Source organism: Phyllostomus discolor, chromosome 11 (genome assembly GCF_004126475.2).
Source record: "Phyllostomus discolor isolate MPI-MPIP mPhyDis1 chromosome 11, mPhyDis1.pri.v3, whole genome shotgun sequence".
Taxonomy (NCBI): Eukaryota; Metazoa; Chordata; class Mammalia; order Chiroptera; family Phyllostomidae; genus Phyllostomus; species Phyllostomus discolor.
In genome coordinates this window covers 44,389,010-44,412,065 of record NC_040913.2, presented here as the reverse complement: position 1 = coordinate 44,412,065, position 23,056 = coordinate 44,389,010, and the positions used below count along the sequence as shown (strand labels likewise).

Genomic DNA, 23,056 nt, shown 5'->3' with positions numbered 1-23,056 from the left:
ATCTGGAACACCTTCTCCAGAATGTCTAGTAGACACAGCATTCTTTGCAGCATATTACATTTATTGGTAAAGGATTTTAATGGGGTAAATGAAAAACAATCTTCATAACTTTGTGTTTCTAATAATGAAATATTCCATTCTTAGTTTCCTTCCATTCTCTAAAGGTTTGGAGTGGAATGGAATAATAAGGACAGTGACATTTTCTTGATTGATTTGAGTAAGAGAGAGAAAGAGGAACAACGATTCATTGTTTCACTTATTTATGTATTAATTGGTTGATTCTTTTTTTAATTGATTTTCAGAGAGAGATAAACATCAATTTGTTGTTCCATTTATTTATGGATTCATTGGTTGTTTCTTGTATGTGCCCTGACCAGGTATCGAACCTGCAACCTTGGTATATTGGGACGATGCTCTAACCAACTGAGTACTTGGCCAGGGCAGAACAGTGAAGTTTTTAGGAAAGGGGCAAAGCCTTGCTAAATAATGATCCAATGTCCCAGTAAAATACATTACCCAATTACTAAATAGATAGTTGGAACATCCTAGGTAGAGAATATGAAACTCTTGAGACAGGACTTAAGAACTGACCCATTTGTTTACAGAGTTAAAGATGAAACATAAACTGGTTATGTCCTCTTGAAAATGTGCTACCTTAGTGTTTAATATTATGGCAAATTTGTCCCTATTGTGATTAGTTATTCTCATAACAATTTTGGGCAACAGTCCATTTGAGGTTTTATCATGTGCTACCAGACAGCTGCCCTGGCTTCACCAGATCTTAGGGATCTTATAGCCTGATCACCCTTCTCCTGAAGAAGGGCCTAGATGGAAGCCTATATGTGTGGGGGTTACATTACAGGAGAGTAACACTGAGCTTAGAATATCTACCTTTTATATCAAGCAGTAAGCAAGCCTTTTCTTTGTCCCAGAAGAAGACATCAAGATACAAACACAACCTAATAAACACTCATAAAAACAGTTGTCATGGACTCACTAAGTTATAAAACCTATACATCCTACTTTCTCCCAAATATCTTGACAAGATGTCATAGAAACCTTAAGTTTAATGTTTCCAAAATTGAACACACCATCTTTTCCCATATTTGCTTCTTACTCTCCTTTCCTGTTCACCAAGGTACCTTCTTATTCTCAACATTTCCCTCATTCATCAGGTCATCAGGTACTTTGTAGTTCCACCTCTTGAATATCTCTTATGTTGTATACACACACCACTTACTTGGTTTGGACCCTCATCATGAAAAGGTAGAAAACAAATAGACTGTTGCAGGAGGCTCCAAGCTGGCATCCCTGCCCCCAGTTTCAGTTGGCTCCAAAACAGTAATCTAAAATTCAGAATCATTCGTGTAACTTTTCTACTGAACACTGTTCATTAGGTAAGCCTTCCAAATAAAATCCAAACTTCCTGTTATGATCTATGTACTTCTTCCAGCTCCATCTACTGACACTTCCTATAAGCTTTCTTATAGACCTTTTATGAGAATTGCTTGCTAGCCCCTGAGTGGCATGTGATATACGTTTGTGACATAAATACTTATTGAGTGGCTGAAAGTAAAAACAGGCTTAGCTTAAATGCAACAAGGGTTTGGTTAGGGGAGTTACTTAGTTAAAAAATTTTCTTTATGTACAGTATTTTCTTCACCTTACTAGTCATGACAATGGAGCTCCTTTGACAAACACTGGAAGATAATTTAGATTCACAGGCACTAGTACAAACATGGAAAGAGAGAACAGGTGTCACTTATATCTACTTTGTGCTTTGTAGACTACTCCAAACTCATAGCTTACCAAAAATCATAATTTTCTTGTTCAGCCTGATTATAAATACAGACAAATCAAACTAACTTGTTTTTTCTAAGGAATCCATGATTAATGAGTTACTAAAACACCACTCCCCTTTTTTTAATAGAGGAAAAATATAAGAGCAGAGCCCATCAAAGGGCTATCTAAAATCACCATCCTGTCTTCTAGCCCTTAAAACTCATTGGATTGACTTTAAATTTTGTCTCTAGTAAAAGGTATGAAATAAGTGTTCACCATCTCATTAATTCTGTGACTTTGTCAGCTAGTCTGAGTTTTACGTTATTCCCCAGGCAGGCTTGGGCTCCAGGGCATGTAGCAATAACTCCTTTGAGTAATCACAAGTTGGTCCACTTCACTAAATGATGTTGTAGAGCCAAGTTTCTAGTTAATATGCTTGGACACACCTTTGACTATGATGGAAATGATAGTTCCCCTTTTGGAGATTCTTGAGGCCAATTTATAATCTATATTCTTTGGAGCCTGCCCGATTAGCTTCATTAGGTATAGTACCATGTCCCAGCATAGTCCTTGTCCCTACTGGAGGAGTTAGAAAAGCACCTTCACCTGGCTGGCATAGCTCAGTGGATTGAGCGTGGGCTGCAAACCAAAGCATCACAGGTTCGATTCCCAGTCAGGGCACATACCTGGGTTGCAGGCCACGGCCCCCAGCAACCGCACATTGATGTTTATCTCTTTCTCTTTCTCCTTCCCTTCCCTCTCTAAAAATAAATAAATAAAATCTTAAAAAAAAATAAAATAAAATAAGGAATGAAGGAAAGGTACTCCTTATAAAAAAAAAAAGAAAAGAAAGAAAAGCACCTTCATCTCCACCCAGAATACAACTCACAGTAGTACCCAAAGGCTGACACATCGACCAAGACCTGGTCTCTGTCAGGCCCATGCCTCCGGGACTGCTGTAGAGCCTGGCAAAGAAGTGTGTCTACCCCACAGCCACTGTAGATGCCCACATGAGAGCATGCCACTGATAGTCAGGAGAGCACAGGCTGCAATAGTCCATCTTAATTTCTACCTTTTATCTTTCTATCCTCATTTGCCCAACCCCAAAACATCATCAAAGTAGCCATCTTTGTTTGGTAGGCCATGTCAGCTCCTTGTAGGCATCGTTACTCAATAGGATTTTTTGGAACCAGCTCTGAGTCCCCTTTTCTTTATGACTCCAGCTTTAGATATGGGGACAGGTGCCTAACAGCACTCCAGTGGCCTCAGTCTATTCCTCCCTTGCCACTTCACGCCGGCTTTTGATGTGCTGCCAGCTCTTCAGTCCATTTCCCTCCCTAAACCTGGGTCCTCAACTGTGTGATGGCCCCAGGACACCACTCAATTTTGGCAATTAATGTAGGCATGTTGACTGCTAAACTCTTCCCCGTAATTTCATTTGTCCCCAATTATCATCCAGGCTGTGATCTGATCACCCGTTCTTAAAGATACTATTTCCACTCAGCCTTAGGTTCATTACTGTTAGTTCTCTTCAGTGATACAGTCATTACCCTAGTTAATATTTTTCCATCCTCTTTCCTCCTAAACCTCTGCTGGGAGATCTTTACAGAGCCCAGAGCCATGTCCCTAGGGGATCTATTTTTCCTTAAGGGAATGCCATTAAGAGAATTTAGCAAGCTCCTTGAACCCACTAGCCCAGGGAGATGAAGTGTCCACACAGCCTTCTCTGCTCTAATGAACACAGTCTAATCCCAAAACACCCTAAGAACTTCACCACAGAAGGAATTCCTATTCCCTTCCATGTAACCCTCTTTATAAAATATGTTATTCCCATCTACATAAACCTTTGGATTTGTTTGGTTTTAAAGTTCTTGAGCATATTTCTGCAAGATCCCTTTTTGGAAGTGTAAGAGTATTTTTCTCCTGTAATGACATGTCCAGCTGGCTCCAGACTCTTTTTTGACCATTCCCTAAGCCTTTTCTGACATCTGTCCTCATGGGCACACTCCTACCATCAGCCTCAGGCCTCAGTTGGTACCCTCTAGTCAACCAAAACCTTTCTTGTGACCTACTGTCATAACACTGTGGTTCCCCCAATTCTTTACCTTACCTATTTTCACCTCTCATTCAGACCTGACCACTCATTCTTCAGCAAGTAAGTGTAACTTATAGAGGAGCCTCCAAATAGTTCATTAAATGTTGCTTTACCAACTGCAATTTTTCAGGAGAAAATTCTTTCCTGGCAATTTCCAATTATCCCTGATTTACAAAGTAGAAGATCATGGGTTAGTCAGCACATCGATCTGTTCTTATTGGCATGAACTAAGGGCTTTTTTTTTCTTCTCTTTTTTATTTAAATGCCTTCAGATGGGGCTTGTGTTCTTTACGTGTTCACTATTACTTTCAAAGGTCTCCTGTATTCCTTTACATGGCCAATTTTATTTATTTGTAGTAACTGGCTAGATATCTTATAACCAGTTTCAGTCCTGGTACCACCTGTGAAACCATTTGCCCAGGCTTTCTAAGTTTTCCTTTGTCCCTATCCACCTACACTCTGGCAGATTCCCCACCATCTACTGAAAACATTATCCTTAACTCTTTGCTAAATATGCTAATTCCTCTTAAGACCTATCTAAGAAATTTCCCCCCAACAAGATTCAACTACCCTAATGAGTCCACTGCCCCATATATACAGGTCTCTGATCATTACATTTGACCTTTTGTTAAATCACTGTTTCATTTTGAGTCCGGAATATCAAGTCTGGAAGGATATGAGTTAAATCTTTATCTTTGGTTTTTAAATTAAGAAAAAAAAAGACTATAGGAAGAACTAAAAATGGTCCAGCCTCAATGTTTCATGTGTTACTGATTTGCTGTATAATTCTTCACGTTAAATTTCCAAAGAAAAGAATTTCCCAACCTTTGCTTTACCTGCTGTTTGCAGTTGTGCAGAAGGATATATACCTCCTCCACTTACACACTCCTAACAACTCTATCTTACCTTTGCAATAGACCCTATTTCCTCCAACACACAATTTACTAGCGTAGTATTATAAATCAGCCTGTGTGTGCTTTTCAGAAAAATTTTTCATATTTAAAATAAAATATGTTAAAGTACATATAGTCAAATGCAGAATTTGCTAACAGTTTAATCAGAATATGGACAAAATGTACAATAACTTGCACCAAATTTGCCACTTTTGCAGAGAATTACTTGGTTTGCTGAGAGCTGTAGCCAGGAGTTTAATTTTAGAATTATATATTTTCTACTGTTGGGCAAATAGATCAACTACTTATAAAAGTTGATCCTCAGTTATAAATGTAAGTGATGACCTCTTTTTTAGAGTTTAACAGACCTGGTGGCTTTTATTGAAATCTACATAAATACCTATATGTTGTTTATTTTTTAACTTTATAGGAAATCAATGTGTTAACAGTTGCATTAGTCAACCAAGACCGAGAAAACAATATTGATAAAAGAAGTCAAGGCTTAAAATCAGAAAAAGAAGCTCTACTTATTGGTAAGGAAATTCTATCTTCCTCGTGTGTTCTGTTAAATTATTCTTAGGTAATTCACTTAAATAATATTTAATTAATTCGCCTCCAACTTGTTAATAATTTAAACAGCTTTGCCTTGTGATCAGAGATGAGATTAACCTTGTCAAGATTCTATTATGTACATTTCAAGTTAGGAATGTACAAATCACTGAGGGTTTTGCTCTTCTGTAACCATGTTTATTAGTTGTTTGTCCAACATAAAACTGAGTACAAGAAGGTAGATTAATTTGCATCTCACATGTTATGAATCTGAATTTCAAAATTTGAACACATCACTTTCAACTATGTTGAAAGAGGCCAGGTTGGGTCCAGTTCAAAAGTCTCAAACCAAGCCAGATTCCCAGGGTCAAGAGAGGCCACACCCTGAGGACAGACTTGTAATGCTTTTATGGGGGAGAAATAAAATTTTCTCTACCCTCAAGTTTTTTCTGGCTGGTCTAATAATCAAATAGACATGAGACAAACTAGCAAGAGAAATAATCAAATTTAATTCATGCATATAAATGGGAATCCTACATACATAAGAGAGTCAGAGATAGAAGTTGGGGTGGTAGATTGTCATATGTCATTGAACCAGTCTCAGACTTGAGAACAGTTCAGTTCAGGTAAAAGTTGTGTCTCATTTCAGGTAGCAGTGATGCAGGCAGGCTCTCAAAGTTAAGCCTAGGGTGTGAGCAATAGGAGACATTTCTATGGAAACAAAAGAAGAGCAAAGGTTACTGTTTGGAGAAGACTAATCTCAGTTTCTGAGTTCTGAAAGCAGGCAATCAAGTTTTCTAGGTTTCTGTCTCAAATCATCTTCATGTGGAGTAAAGGCAGGCAGTGACAGTCTGATAGATTCTCCTGGTCTGCAATTTGATGTCCCTGGTTATCTTTCTGCAGCAGGAATAAAGATTGTCCACAGATCAGCTATTGTGGTGATTTCTCTGAAGTCTACAGAGAAATCTATGTCAAGTCTACATCAACTTGTCCCACTTTAACTTGCATGGCCTTGGCAAACAAGCAGTTTTAGTTCCCAGTGATTCCAAGTCAATGGATGGGAAAATGTTAGTTTGGAGGGCTACAACCACATATCTATGAAAACTAGAAAAATTCAGGATCCAATTCAGTATATAGTCAAAATTTTTTTAACTGAAAAGACAATAAATAGCACTAGAAACTAATATCCATAAAGGTATATTATAGTTTCTATTGAAATGATTTTCTCTGTAAAATGACCCTTGTTTTTATCAAAGATAGCCAAACTAAGACTAATTTATTTGCAAAATAAGTCATTTCAATAAACTTGGCCTGATTATTTATATAAGTCCAGCAAGAATAATAACCACATAGGCTCTTTTAAATCTGCTTTGGTGAAGTTTTTTATAAGGAATATTCAGATTGACATTTTAAAGTTCTGTTGAGGCTTAGAAGACAAGCTGCATACTTGCCATAAGATTTTGCCTGCAGTACCTATAGATTTGGGGTTAGTTTTTCTCTACTCAAGATCCACAATATATCCTGCCGTTCCTTCTTTCTTTGCATCTTCCAGTAAGAAACCTTTGTTCCTTACCTGGAAAGACTACTCTGAAGCAAGGCAAGCAAGGTAACAGACTGTTTTTCCAAGGAATTTCCTTAATTCTTTATAGCTTTCTAGTCATATATGAGCTCATACTTTTCTCTCTCAAACATGACCTTCAAGTCAAAGCCTTGTAATATATTTAGTTTTCAATTGTGTCCTATTATAAAGAGAAGAAATTTCTATTGAACTTATGCAAATAAACATATAGCCATGAAAATAAAAGTATACAATTATTGAGTTTCCAAAGTCTGGAGGGATTAGAGAGAAAAATAAATACATGTTTCAGTACTGCTTCAAAGATGTAAAGAAGAAAAATTTCTTGTATCTGGAAGACAAAATTTTAAAAATCAGAAATATTTCAAATAAAAAGTCATAAAATTGTAACCCTTCTCATTGGTTCATTCAGTCCCATGGAATTAAACTTGGTTTGCAGGAATCCAGTTTTTCCATTAGCTCTCTAAACCTCGCCTGATAATTGAGGGTGATACAGTCAGTGATAATTCCTAGAAGTTTGCAGGGTTGTCCATGAAGGCTCATATGTTTTGCTCATTAAACTGGGTGCCTTGATCCCTAGAGATTTTGGAAGGTATACTCCAAGTGGGAAAACACTTTTTCTAATAGTTCCTTTGCCACTGTGAGGCCACCAGCCTTGTAGCAGAGGAAAACTCTAATTCAAATAGGAAAACATACATATAACAAGAACATATTGTTAATCTACACAAAGTGACAGTTGAGAAGCAGCTCAAATGTACCATGGTGAATGAAGGAATGCAAAAACTGAAAAATGCCTAGGAGCCAGGAAGAACCAAGCAGCTGTCCTTGGTTTCCCATAGCCCCCAGTTATTCATTTAATTTACATTCACTATTTACCCATCTTAATTTCTCTGATTCAGGAGCAGACTGTTGCCATGTTACAAGGACATCAGGATGGCAAAGTCTGACAATAAGGGGTCATTTATGCAAAAAAAATATATACTTCATCCACATGTGCCATAATCTGATACTGAAGTTCATTTGTTTAGTGTATCCCTCAATTTTGATGACAGATATTTTAAGTCAGGATATCTCACATTTCCAGCAAGTTTACAATATTTTTTTTATTGATTGATTGATTTTTTATTGTTGTTCAAGTATAGTTGTGTCTCTATTTTCCTGCCATGACTTTCCCTCACCCCACCCACCTCCACCTCCCAAACTCAATTCTACCTCCCTTTGGCTTTGTACATGGGTCTTCTATATATGTTCCTTGATGACCCTTCCCTCTCTTTCCCCCTCTAGTTACTGTCAGTTTGTTCTTTATCTCAATGTCTCTGGTTATATTTTGCTTGCTTGCTTTGTTGATTAGGTTCCACTTATATGTGAGATCATATAGTATTTGTCTTTCACCACTTGGCTTATTTTACTTAGCTTAATGATCTCCAGTTCCATCCATGCTGAGATAACATCCATGCTCAGATAACAGGAACTAAATTTATTAAACCCAGGTAGAACAAATGTATAATTTAAAGCTAATGATTCTAAAGATATGCACATTTATCCAAACTATACTCAAAAACAATTTTCTTTTTTAAATTATATTTTATTGATTATGCTATTACAGTTATCCCAATTTCCTCCCTTTGTCCCCTTCCACCCAACACTCCCAACCCTCTGAGGCAATCCAAACAAACACCATTGTTCATGTTCATGGGTCATGGGTATAAATTCCTTGGCTACTCCATTTTTACATCCCCATTGCTATTCTGAAACTACCTATTTGTACTTCTTAATCCCCTTACCTCTTCACCCATTCCCCCACAATCCTCTCCCATCTGGCAAACATCAAAATGCTCTCCATGTCCATCATTCTGTCTCTGTTCTTCTTGTTTGCTAAGTTTGTTTTTTAGATTAAATTGTTGATAATGTATTTATTGCCATTTTATTGTTCATAGTTTTGATCTGTTTCTTAAATAAGTCCCTTAAACATTTCATATAATGATGGTTTGGTGATGATAAACTTCTTTGGATTTTTCTTGTCTGGGAAGCTCTTTATCAGCCCTTTGACTCTAAATGAGAGCTTTGCTGGATAAAGCAATCTTGGCTGTAGGTCTCTCCCTTCTTTTCATGACTTTGAATATTTCTTGCCAATCCCTTCTAGTCTGTGAAGTTTCTTTTTAGAAATCAGCTAAGTCATATGGGAACTCCCCTGTAGGTAACTAACTGCTTTTCTCTTGCTGCATTGAAGGTTCTCTCTTTATCTTTAACCTTTGGCATTTTAATTATGATGTGTCTTAGAGTAGGCCTCTTTGCATCCATCTTGTTTAGGATTCTCTGTGCTTCCTGAACTTGCAAGTCAATTTACTTCACCATATTAGGGAAGTTTTCTTTCACTATTTTTTCAAATAGATTTCCAAATTCTTGGTCTTTCTCTTCTTCTGGCACCCATATGAGGTGAATGTTGGATGTCTTAAAGTTGTTCCAGAGGCTGTTTATACTATCCTCTGGATAGTATAAAAAAATTTTTTTTTATTCTTTTTTTTTATTCTTGCTTTTCTGATTGGTTGTTTTTTGCTTCCTTATGTAAGGAAGGAATCAAATCAAATATTGATTTGATTCTTGGCTTCATACACTTACTGTTGTTTCCCTGTACATTGTTTTTTATTTCAATTAATATACCCCTCATTTCTGGCTAGATCTTTTTTATACCATTGAGGTCCTCACTAAGTTCCTTGAGAATCATAAAGCACTTTGAGATGAAGAGGGGAAGTTTTGGGAATATAAATAGAATTGTTAGGCTTTGAGTTGTGTCTGGAGCCACACTTCTAGCCCTGTAAAAAAAAAAATGACAGTTGTTTTTTAATACCTCAAAAATTGGGTTGCCACCTAAATGTTGGCAAAGGACTGAGAAATTTATCCATACAGTTTTGGAATTATTTTCCCCTTAGACAGATTTCTTATCAGGCCCTGACATTAGTTTCTAATTTGGCCAAATTTCTGATTAAAAAGTTGTTAAATTCCTTCAGATATCTTGTCAGGTTTCACCTGGGACAAATAGTAAATATTTCTGGCATTATTAAACAATTCCATGGACCTAAGAGGGTGCAAAGTTTACCACCTTCTAAAGCAGTGATTTCAACTGGTGTGCCACAAGGGACCAACTGATAGGGCACAACAATTTTTAAAACATGCAATACCTGACTACTTAGTGGCACTGACCTCTTTTCCCTTAGACTGTCAAGTTAAACAGTGACAACAACCAACATAAAAATAGCCATCTGGTATGAATGAATCTAAATTATACATATTTTTTTGTCAGCTGGGCAAAAAATAGTATATATATTTTAGCATACTTCAGAATTTTACTAATTAGTTTATGTGGGCTATGAGATGAAAAAGGTTGAAGATCTCTGTTTGAGTCTTTCCCTCTGATAGCCAAACAAAAGAACCAGCAGCCTCCATGCCCAGTTCCCCCAATGAGACAATATCTACTACCACAAAACAATCAGGTAAAAGAGATGCAATACCCTAAAGTTGATGTATGTTTGAAAAAATATAAACCTGTTTAAACATTTGGGTATAGGCACAAGGTTCCTGTATCCCAATGCTTCAAAAGAAAGGCCAATATTCAATATTCAGAGTTTTGGAACAAGGAAAGGTTTATTGATGGAGAAGGGTTAGCTTGAGAAGATGGGAGAACTACTTCTCAAACCCATCTTATGAGAGTTCAATATTCAGGTATCATCTGTCAGTGGTAGGGAGAATGGGTGAGGAAGAGGTGGGTAGGGAATGTAGAGGGCCAGGATCTGAAAAGGGACCCAAGGAAAAGCACAAAATTTCTAAATCCCTTTGTTCCTGGTCCATCCCTTGACACTCCCCTCCCTTTATTTCTGGTCAGTCAGTGGACTCCTACTGATCTGAGCTGGTTCTGGAGTCATTACTTAGAACATACTGCCCCACCTCTTCACTGATGAAGGAGCTGCTTAAGCCTCAAGCGGAATTCCTCTAGTTAATTAGCATATCTTCAGCAGGAGGTAATAGCAGGACAGAAGGCCAATGAGAGGAAGTATTTCACTGTGGCAATTCCCCTCTTTTCTGTTTATCCCTCAATTTGGAGGGATATAGAGCAACTGAGTCCAGGTTCAGTCAAGAGGGAGGATTAGCTTGTAAAAGGGAGTCAGATTTGTCTGCCCACCATGCTCTTCTTATCTGATTCTTACAGCCTCACATACCCACCTCTTCAAAGATGGTCACTGAGCCTTAGAGGGGGGCATTCTAGGAGTTCAGTTCATAAACAGAGACCACAGCAATGGTAGAAGAAGCAGTAGGCTAGGATACCTGTACCCTAAGTATTAATTAGAGCAAACCATTAAGTCAGTCTCTGAGTCTGTTAAGGCGAGAAAGCCTCTACATGAAAGGCTCAGAGCTTCATTTTTGCTGGAATAGAGGCAGGCAGTGACAATCTGACAAATTTGCCTGGCCCATAGTGCCAATGTCCCTGATGATATCATCAGGTGCTCAAGCAAGTTCTTTGTGTGGCTTACATAGCATGTTACTAAAACTGTCCAGCATGAGCTGTTGCAGTGATTTCTTCAAAGTTTACATTATGTCCTTTAGCTATAATCTGCATTTGTAAGGCTCAGAAACAAGTTTTAGTTCTCAATAATTCCAAGGCAAATGATGGGAGAAAAATGAAACGGTGACTCAGAGAGCTGCAGCCAAACACTTTGACTAGAAAAATCCAGGACCCAGTCTAGTCCACAGGTGAAAAATAAAACCTTAAAGACAATTAACCAAAGTAGAATCTAATATCCACAGTTGTGCATTATGGCTTCTACTGAAATATTTTCTTTCTCCCTAAAACCACACTAATTTTATCAAAGCTAGCAAAGTAGCCAAGTTAAGATTCATTCATTGCTAAAGTCTAGTTTTCAATAAATTCATCCTGTTATTTGCATAAATATGACAAGAATAGCAATTAATCCTATAGGTTTTTTAAAAATCTGCTTTTCTGGAATCTCACAAGGAATCTCCAGATTGAACCTTAATTAGTCTGTTGGGGCTAAGAAGCCAAGTCACATCCTTGCCCTCAAACTTCACCTGCAGTACCTACATATTTGGGTGAACTCCTTAGGTTCTTGAGGTCCCCAAAATATCTTAAGTTCTTTCTTTGCAATCTCCCTGGAAAGCAACCTTCCTTCCTTACCAGAAAAGACTGCTGTGAACTATGTGAACAAAGTACCAGGCTGTTTTTTCCAAAGGGATTTTATCAGACTCCAAAGTTAATCTTAATTCTTTAGAGCTGCCTGGTAACATCCAGAGTCTGTGCACATCTCTCAAGCATGACATTCCAGTCAAAGCCTCATCAAGAGTTTCCAACTATGTCCTATTACAAAGAGATTCTTATTGAACTTATGCAAACAACCATACTGCCATAAAAATAATAATACTCATTCAGAGTCTCCAAACTTCTGAAGGGATCAGGTAGGGAGAAAAATATAAATGTTTCAATATTGTTTACAAACTGCCCTAAGAGAACACAACTTTCTTTATATCTGGAAAACAAAGGTATGTTTAAAAATCAGCAATATTTCAAAGCTACAATAAATTGTAATCATCTTTAGTTCATTCAGTCCCTAGAATTAATTCTGATCACCTGCCAGCATTCTGTGCATCCAGTTATTCCTTAGTTATTCCTTCGAGTTCTACAAATTCTCATCCAGTTTAAAGGTATAATCTTAAAATGCTTAGAAACTCATATTTTAAAATAAGCCAGTCTTCTCCATAGATCTTTCTAGAGATGAAATATACTTGCTAAAGTATCAGAGTAAAAGAATGTCTGTAAATGACAAAACTTAAAATGCCATAGTTATATATCATATAAAGCACTTGACAAAGAACTTTGCTTTTCTGTAACATAACATTTTAAGATAAGAATTATGAGTATTGTATCAGGACTTTGTATACCATTGGAGATTTTTATATGATGTCTAGAACATCCATTTAATTATATATATACATATGTACATGCATGTAATGTATATACACAAATACAATGTAATTATTTCCTTAGTTGACAAAGTTTCCTGTGTAACTTAAGCATATCAAAGCAGGTTTAATTAGTTTAAAATTTCTTTTTTGTAATGAGATAAAACCTTTGAGATGTTCCAGGGGCCCACTGGAACAACCCAAACCCATTTTACATATTAAGAAAAATGATATCTCCTTTTAAAATGTAAGCCCTGAGTAGTTTGTCAAACACACTTGACCAAATAGATCATATATCATTATGAAAAAATATTAAATTATTTCATTTACCTACAGTGACAATAAAAGAGTACCAAACAAAAAGACAGGTAAGCAAAACTTTAATTCTTAAGGCTCAGAAGATTATTTTCTTAAGTAACCAAGAACCGAATCAAGACAATAGAAAACCATTTTATAGATTATTTGCCTTCTAGGGAGAAAATCTGCTACAGTATCTTATCTGGAGTAGAATAAATACAGGGAAAAAAACCTTTTCCTTTTAACAGTGAAAAAGAACCAAACTCTAATTCTGTATCAACTTACTTTTGATGTGAGAATTCATTTACTTATTCTAATTTAGCTTAACCATACATAAACTTTCCTCTCAAGATTTCTTTTCGAAAATTTCATAAATTTCTACAATGATCTTAGTTCTTTTAACTTTACCTCTACTTATTCAGAAATAACCAGCTTCAGAAGAAACCATCTCCTTCTAATTTCCTCAAAAATGTATCTCCATATCTCATACCTCTGCCACCAAAAAGCATAATTTCTTTCCATCTTACTTAGACTTCTGAACTCTTAGAAACCTTAATTACTATTGACAACTAAAAAGTAAGCAACAGTATTCCTCAGATTGGCAAATTTATGAATATATTTCATAGCCTTTAAAAACACAGGCTTCTCCATTGGAAAATATACTTTTAAGACATATACTTCCAATAAAGTATAAGACATATTTATCAGTAATATCCAATTCACCTTTTGGTTTCCCTGTAATAAGTGACCAGAAGTAGATGAACTGAGGTTAATCTGTCCACATTTCAGCATTTCATGTTATTTAGAAATATCTAGATATTAAAAAATGTATTATCATTTTATTTAAATTAGTAAAACTATAAAGTTTCATGTTACTAGCAGATTTTTTTAAAACTATAAGCATATATAATAAAACATAATTATCACTGAAAAGTTTTATCAACAACCTTTTATTTTAGTTAAATCTATTTATTAGTTCTTAATAATTCTGTGAAATTTCCAAGTAAGTTATTACCCAAGCTATTTTATTGACAAATATTGTAACAGAGATAATATGGACTTATTTTTATAAATCCAGGTAAACAAATATGTATTTAATATTAACGATTCTAAGAGAATGTCTATTTAACCAAACCTCAAACTAACTTTAGTATCAAATATTTTCCTAGATCACATGATCTTAAAAAGTATTTGGGTTAGTGTCTAGTATATTTCTTAATTTATATAAGTATTTAACTCCTTTAAGCCAATCAAATATTACAATCTAGTACTACCATTGGGAAGTAGAAAATACCATACACAGATATCACAAACAGATTTTAAAAAATTAGCAGAATTACAAGTGATTGTAGAGAAGAACCAAAGTTTTTCATTTGCACTTGACAATTTTAAGAATGCTGGAAATGTGGTGGTGGGTGGGGAACTAGGCACAAGAGACATCAGATGCTTGGATTTTAAAAATACACCTTGTTTGTTTGTTTGTTTGTTTGTTTGTTTGTTTGTTTTTCCCTTCGGTTACCTCAGCCTCATCACGCTGTTGTGGACTGTGTCCACACCTTTGATCCATCCCCAGTAGGAGGGCCTGGGGAAATACTGAGACCTTCCTTTTTTTTTTTAACTATTATACTGAAAAATCAACTTCCAATTTTGCTGAATTTCTGCTCAGTTATTAAGTCTTTTAAACCTATTTAAACATACCAATTCTCATAAAATTATAAAAATGTCTACATTGTGAACTCTCTTGTTAATTAATACAATGTCTGCATCAGCATCTGTAAAACTCAAGAAGTTCAAAATGTCATAAGACAAGTTCTATTTGGGAAGGGAATTCTCACATAAGCAGTTGTATGTTTTAAGCCAGTTTAAAGCTACAAATTAGGAATACCATTCAATGATAGAAATATGCCATATCTAGAACATATAAACATAGGCAGCGATCTTACATCTTTCATTTGAAAGAGTTGGATGTTGCTTTCCAGGTTCAATGCAAAACTCAGATGTATTTTGCTCAGATAAACAAAGCTTTGCATGCTGCCTGTATTCCTTTAAAGCCGTTTAAGAAAGAATGCATTCTGTTGCCTCTGAGCATAAGACTCCCACTGCCAGGGGGCAGGGAAGAAGCAGCCATTCCCTCCAAACCAATAGAGAAGGAAAAAACCTCAGAAAGACACACAAGTGATACAGAAGCAAAAAAAAATAATTTGAGTACTCTTCTAACCAAGTCTCAGATACACTAGGAAAATTACAAAATTCAAATTCAAATGACCAAACAAGTGCCAATGACCAGTTCACAAAACAAGTACAGTTCTTACAACTATTCCCCTCTCCAAAAGGGTACCCCAAATGCAAAACAAATTGACTTATACTAAGGAAAAAGCACAAACAGAGGAGAAGGAAGTTACCCAGCTCTACATGCTGGGGTAGCTGGGGTAGCTACTTCTAAACTGAGCCCATAGCTCACAGGGTGACAACAAAGTAATGGGGAGAGTCCAACAGTTCTAGTCCTACTCAAATGGAAGTCCCCACATGCAGTTGGCTTTGTCCCACAGAAGTGAAAGCCCAGACAGTAAGAATTCCAGCACCCTAGTCCTACTCTCAAATGGAGGCCCCCAAAATGTAGTTGACTTGTCCCAAGGGAGTGAAAGCCCAGGTAGAGAGGAAGGGTTCTTGGCCGCCCATCCCAAAGCCACTTACCTTGCAGGCAGCTGACCAAAGTCTACAGACATTTCCTTACTCCGTATGCACCTTCCCCAAGACAAGCAGGCCCTGTCAGCTGCTCAGGATTCATGGGGTGCGGGGGAGTGGGGGGCAGCCAGAGTGTTTGATCTATCACAGACCCTAGCTCCTGACTAAGGATTAATTTGTTACATGCACAAGGTGTGTGTGCCCAATACTTCAAAAGAAAGGCCAATATTCAATAGATCAGAGTTTTGGAACAAGAAAAGGTTTATTAATTGAGAAGGCCTAGCTCAAGAAGAAGAGAGAACTCTCAAATCTATCTTAAGAGAGCTCAAAATTCAGGCATCTTATATATCAGGGAAAAGGGGAATGGGTGAGAAAGAGGTGGGTGGGGACTGTAGAGAGCCAGGGGCTGAAAAGGGATTCCAGGAAAAGCACAGAACTTCCAAATCCTGTTGTTATTAGTCAATCCATTGACCTCTGTTGATCTGAGTTGGTTCTGGAGTCATTACTTGTGCATATCTCCCCACCTCTTCACTGTTAGAGGGACTGCTGGAGCCTCAAGCAGAATTCCTCTAGTTAATTACTTAATCTACAGCAGGAGCTATTAGCAAGCTTGAAGGCCAGAGAGAGGAAGCATTTCACTATATTACCATTTCAATTTTCATAATCTTATCCTTACATTTCCCTATTTTTTTAGTCTAATGGTAGCCTGAGTCAGGGCTTCACTGATTGGTTTTGGTACCACAGTTCAGGAATTCCCACACCGCAGAGTTATGGAAATTTTTTTATCTCCTGATCATTTTACCCATTCTTGAATAAAAAGACTTTGAGTCCCCAGTGAGCTGTCAAGCCCATGGACCCTAGCCCTGGTACAAATTTTAATTTGACTTAACCAGCCTGACTGCTACCCCAAGCAATTGCTGGTCAGTTTTCTTATTGTAATTTCTTCCTTCCAATCTTTTTCTTTTTTATTGTTATTCAATTACAACTGTCCCCATTTCCCCCCCCCCCATTACTCTCCTCCACCCTACCCACCCCTACCTTCCACATTCCATCCCCCCTCCAATTGTCCTTGTCTATGGGTCCTTTATACATGTTCTTTGAGGACCCTTCCCTTCTTTCCCATTATCTCCTTCCCCTCTCCCTTCTGATTCCTTGATGACCTTTCCCCTACTTTTCCCCATTACCCTCCTCCCCTCTGGTCACTGTCAGTGTGTTCTTTATATCCATGTCTCTGGTTCCATTTTGCTGGCTTGTTTGTTTTATTGATTAGGCTCCACTTATAGGTGAGATCATACGGTATTTATCTTTCACTGCCCAGTTTATTTCACTTAGCATAATGCTGTCCAGTTCCATCCATGCTGTCGTGAAGGGTAGGAGTTCCTTCTTTCTTTCTACTGCTTAGTATTCCATCGTGTAAATGTACCATAGTTTTTAGATCCACTCATTTACTGATGGGCACCTAGGTTGCTTCTAGTACTTGGCTATTGTAAATCACGCTGCTATGAACATTGGGGTGCATAGGTTATTTTGAGTTGGTGTTTCAGGAATCTTAGGGTATAATCTCTTTCTGTCTTTTAAATTTCTGCACACTGAGATAAATAGACCAGATTTGTTTAGAGCCTTTTAATCTTAGAGGACCAACTGGGGGAAAATTGGCCCATTTAGCCTTTGGTGGTACTGTTCTAAATCCTTTGTTTTAATCTCATCAATCTTAATTTTCTTAAGCCCAATTTTTTTCTAATTATCACATTCCTCATAACAACTATTGTAATTTTAACTTATAATTTCTTTGAAGGCTGTCAACAGTTTGGTGGCTATAAGTGGAGTTTAGCCTATGTTTTTGTCTAGCCATTATTTTAGAGATTCTAACCTAAGAGATACCAAACCAAGTTTTTAGGACATAAAAATTTTAGATTGTTTTTCAGTGAGAAAAAATTGTTTTACATGTATTTTCTCTACCAATCTAAATTGAAAATAAAAATATTCTCACCATTTTACTTCCACTGGATCCTGCAGATAGAGACCTGGGGGCATGGTGACACGGTAAGAACCCTTACCTCCTGTCAGCCTGTGTCAGAGGTTTGAGGCTATTTTGAGGACATAAACATTTTAAGTTATCTTTTAGTGAGATTTTTTCTTTCATTTTTCTTAAGTGCAACACAAATGTTCAGTGTCCTAATTTTTACACTATCTGAAGGCAAATAGGATGGTGTCTGAGTGGACTTTTGTTTTTGTTCTGATTTCTTCCATCTAATTAAGAGAATCTTAATGACTAGCTATTATAACAATGAGAGCTATCTATGAAAAAAAATTCTTTCTTCCTTTTCAGTATAGTTCTTTCAATTAAAAGGATCCATCCTCTGGCCTTGATGATAAGATCTATACCACTCAGACCAATACTGTGGATGGAAGGAGCATCTCCAAAGGAGAATGGAAAAAGACAATCCATACAAGAAAGTTACTCTCAGTTTGCCTAAGAAAGATGAGGAGACCTGTCTTTAAACAGATGTTCTGAAACACAGGGAATCACTTCTTTTTCCCCCTTGAACAGAATAGATTTAAGATTCCCTGTGCTTGGATCCACAGCCCATTCCACTGCCTACCAGATGTATATGTATCATCCAGCTGGTGGAGAGAATGGGCCATCTCTGGGAGGGTCAGGATAAACATGGAAAACTCTTTGAGGGCTTGTCATGGCCAGATGGAGAACAAGGTGTGCCTTGGCAAGTGTACCTGTTGGACAGTAGAAGCCAGAGAAAAAATATTTTCACTAGTCATAAGGCCAAGCTCTCAGGTCACACAACAAGATGCATGTAAAGAAACCAGACAGAGACAAAGAAAAACAAAACTGATGAATACTCATAGCAAGTAATCAAAAGTCACTAGCCCAAGAAACTTGTTTCACACATATTTTCTCTACCAATCTAAATTGAAAATAAAAATATCCTCACCACTTTTGTTTCCACTGGATCCTGCAAAAGGAGACCTGGGGGTGTGGTGACATAGTGAGAACCCTTACCTTCTGTCAGCCTGTGTCAGAGGTCCCAGGGTCTCCTCATCTGCAGCATCCTTGTGGGTAAGTGTGACTTTCCAGCCACAGCACCAACTGTTGGCAGAGGAACAAACTTTCCTCTGCCCCAAGGTTCTTCTGGCTGGTCTAATAATCAAATAAACATGTGACAGATTAGCAAGAGAAAATAACTTAATTTTTTTTTGCTTTTACTTTTTATTAGCATTTATTTTATGCTGAATTCAATCGAGCCATAAGTTTTTGTTCCTTCAGTTTTTTCTGGGATATCTCTTTTCTTCTGTGCAACCTCCCCTTCTGCTTTAGAGCAAATCTGCTCTTTTTCAGTAAGAATCATCTCAGTGTGGCAGGGAGAGCTCACACACAGGTTACTCATCATGAACTCTCTAAGTTCTGCTCCATATCTTGGGAGCATTGTTTACCTGGATGTGCTCAATGACCAGAAAATCTATATCCAATCCTTAAGTTCAGCATTACTCTGCATTTTTAAGCATGTGCAACAAAAACTCAGCACTCTTTTTAGGCCACCAACCCTGTGTCCTGCCCCACTGTTTGGCCTGGGCACGCCTACTGACTCCGCCATCATAACAACAAAATGGCACACATTGCTTCTTTTGTAAAGTGGCATCCTTCAGATACTTGGTGGCTTTTCAGATATGCATACCCTTGATGGCTTAGGCAGTTTCGTGAGTGTTCTTACAGTGAACACAAAGATTTGAACCCCTTGATTTGTCTGATTTTGTGGGGTTCTCTGGGTCAAGTGAATAGCAAACCATTTTCAGAAGTCACCTCAGAGGAAATAACCAAACTTAATACATACATATGTATGGGAAACTCACATACAAGAGTCAGAGACCTTACATGTAGGAGAGGTTCAGAGATAGAAAGGGGGACTGAAGTATGTAAGACATTCTGAGCTAGAGATGTATAGTGTACCTTGGAGTCTTCAAGGGGTCATTGGAGGATGATAAGAGCAGATATTTAGTGAAGAAACATTTGCCGTGCTGTGAAGGTGAATAAAAAGGTTACGGTTAATAACCTCTTATAGGCAAGGACTATAATTCAAATTCATGTAGGTGGCTAAGGGTTGGGGGAAGAAGTTTCCCCTGAGCCTGCAGCTAAAATTGCCTTTAGTTCAAAAGAAACTGCATACCACAAAAGCACACCTTGAGGTGACTTTTTCTGGACCCTCACACTGACCATATTGGGACATCAAGACATCAGTATGGGGCTGATCCAGTACAGTCTAATCCAAGCTTCCTGCCAGCCCAGTTTGGATCTATTTATCCAATATAATTAAAATGAGCTGGGCATTAAGAAAGAGAAAAGAAGAAGGAAGTTCCTAACAAAAACATTCAGTTGGAGGACATTTGAGAACTTTCCCCTGGCATATGACATCAGTTTGGCTCAAATAAACTCATAAAAATTCTTTAAAAATAAGTAAATAAATAACATTCAGTTGCTCCACAAAATACAACTAAATTTTTTTTCTTTTTCTGGACCAGAGACAAAGCCCTAAATATTTCCTGTTGATAATCATTAGCAGCAGATCCAGAAATAGTACTTACTCTCACAAGGAAGAGTTCTTGAGGAGAGTGTGTTGGTAATGTGCCTGGAACCCCATATTAGAAGCCACTGTGCTTAAGACTCTCCCAAGTCCTCAAATCCAGAGAAGGAGCAGCTGCCACTCTGACTTTCTGAGACATCGCACTGATTTGAGCTGTACCTGTCACTGACCCTAATGTGGGGCTCCTCCTTGGCATGGTTACAAATGAAGAAGACTGCTGTACATATGAGACACCATGTTCTTCTTTAGCTCATTTTCTGGCAGAAGGAACACCTGGTTGCATTTTCTAAACACTGCATGCACTTACCTCAAATGACAGGTATGCCAGGGCCTGTAGAAGCTGGCACAGGAGGAGAAAATTCAAAAGATAGAGTCCAAACTTCATCCTTCACATATAGATTTTTCAACTACAGGGTTATTGAATATGCCATCAACTTAGAGATACTCTAAGGAAAACCAATTATTTTTTTCTCTCTGATGATATATAGCTGTAATAACATGCCGTGTACAAGTACCATAAGACATGTGGATGTGCTATCAGCTCCAAGAACCCAAAATGAACCCATATGGATTTCACAACTGGATTTTTCTTCTATTGGGAAATTATGTCAAACTCTGACAACTGGTTCTCTTTTGCCAGTGTGACAAAGTTGTGATTTTTCTCCCATAACGCTTTTAGGAAAAAAAAACAAAGCGTGTGAAAGTGTACCAGCAGTACACTTTCCCTCTAAGTCTGAATAAAACAAACCAATTTAAGGTGAAAAAAAAAAAAGGAAATGGGTCTTAATTTCCTTTATTTTATTTCCTGCCTTTCACTGCAGATTGCTTCTCCTTTTACCTTCTACTTGGAGAACACAGTTTATTTACATTGCCTTCTAAATAGCCCCTCTGCTAACTGAGTTTGGCTGATCATAATCTGTAAATACCTGAATGTTGGAACAATAAAGACTTCTCCTGCAGGTTCTAGAATCCAGATAAGAACTATGATAGGGACAGAATGGCAGACTATGGGTCCAAAACTACTGTGGACCAGGCTACAGGAAGGAATTTCTAATGCTGGAGCTACTTTTCTTTTTACAAATACTTGTAAATATAATTTCTGGGAGTCTCCTGGGTTTCTGATATATCTAGAGGGGTCAATAATTCCTCTGCAATCTTCCCTTAGAATAATTAAACCCACAGAGAAGACATTGGACCTGCTCTAAGTCAGTATGGAAGGCCAGCAACACAGCAAAAAGTGTGCCCTCTATTGAAAATACTTATTAACAAAATCTTCATAACATCTGGGTACCTAGAGTATATGCTGTATGTGAATATATTCAGATAATTCAGTACCCTCTTGAGACACACAAATGTTATATTAAAAATGCAATGGCACAAATCTTGACTGCCTATCAGAGAAGGGAGGAGTTAAAAAATAAGCTGTTCAAATGGATCCCTCTCCAGAAAACAAAACTAAGGCTAGAACTTCCTAAACAATAAGCAATCCTAGTTATTTATGAAGATCAGTGACAATAATTTAGCTGGACAAAAGTATGTATTCTTTCCAGACATTCTCATAACCATTTTATAAAACTGAAGTCTTGCTTTGACAGGTGTGGCTCAGTTGGTTGGGCATCATCTCACAAAGTGAAAGATCATGAGTTTGATTCCTGGTCAGGGCACACGCCTGGGTTGTGGGTTCAGTCCTCAATCGAGGCACATGCAAGAGGCAATCGATTGTGGTTTCTCTCTCACATCAATGTTTCTCTCCTTCTCTTTTTCCATCCCCTCTTCTCTCTAAGAAAAATGAAATCTTTTTTTAAAAATGGAGTCTTTAAGACATAAAAGTTAGGTACGTATCACAGAAAAGTAGTAGGATTTCACTGAAAACATTATTTGGAGCTTTATAGATTTGGATCCTGAGTTCCTTGGGAGTTCAACTTTTCTGTCAAATTTTCTGCTAGGCAGTTAATGGGGACAGACTGCTATGTTTCAATTTTAATTCTACTAAAGAAGATAGGTCCTTAGAAAGCATTTTATCATTGTGATTTCTGGATTATTTTGCAATCAATTTTTGTGAAGACAGGTTGACAATTATAATTGGACCTAAAAGAATCACATTTTTATGGAGGCATTGCAGGGTAGCATCTTATGTCTCATGACTCTATAGTAGGCACGTGTCAGAGCTGCCTGACATCAGCTACTGTCTGTGCCAGAGCCCTTAGTGCATTTCACATGTGGCCTGCACATTGATTTCAGCATGCATTGAACTTGTGTGGGATAGAGTGAGTCAATACTTTTGATTTAGTACCAAAGTTTTGGAGCTGTATTTTTCTGGAAACCACCTGCTATTTTTTTGAAGGAGAATACATCACATTTTTTTATTGGTAGACAAATGGCTCTGAAGAGATGTTGACAGAATAACACTGGGTGTGTATCATTCCAATTTCTCTTGCTTTTTAATTTGCTTCAATACAATAGATTTCCAATCCTAGCAGCCCTGGGCATCCTGTCAGTGGTAGTCATCATTGGAAATCACATCCAAATATAGTCAAAACTTTCTCAGCAACCCATTTTATAAAGTAGCTATTCTTTAAAACTCCCCCACACCCCTGAGAAGCATCCTCAAATT

At 37.4% G+C, this 23,056-nt stretch overlaps 1 protein-coding gene across 1 annotated transcript in view; it reads left to right on the top strand.

Annotated features, from left to right (window-relative positions):
- The window catches only part of ENOX1 (ecto-NOX disulfide-thiol exchanger 1), a 282,243-nt gene that overhangs the window by 226,757 nt on the left and 32,430 nt on the right, over nt 1-23,056 (top strand). The window contains exon 13 of the mRNA XM_028526797.2: nt 5,201-5,303. Within this exon, the coding sequence (XP_028382598.2) occupies nt 5,201-5,303 (103 nt within the window). The remainder of the gene's footprint in view (nt 1-5,200; nt 5,304-23,056) is intronic.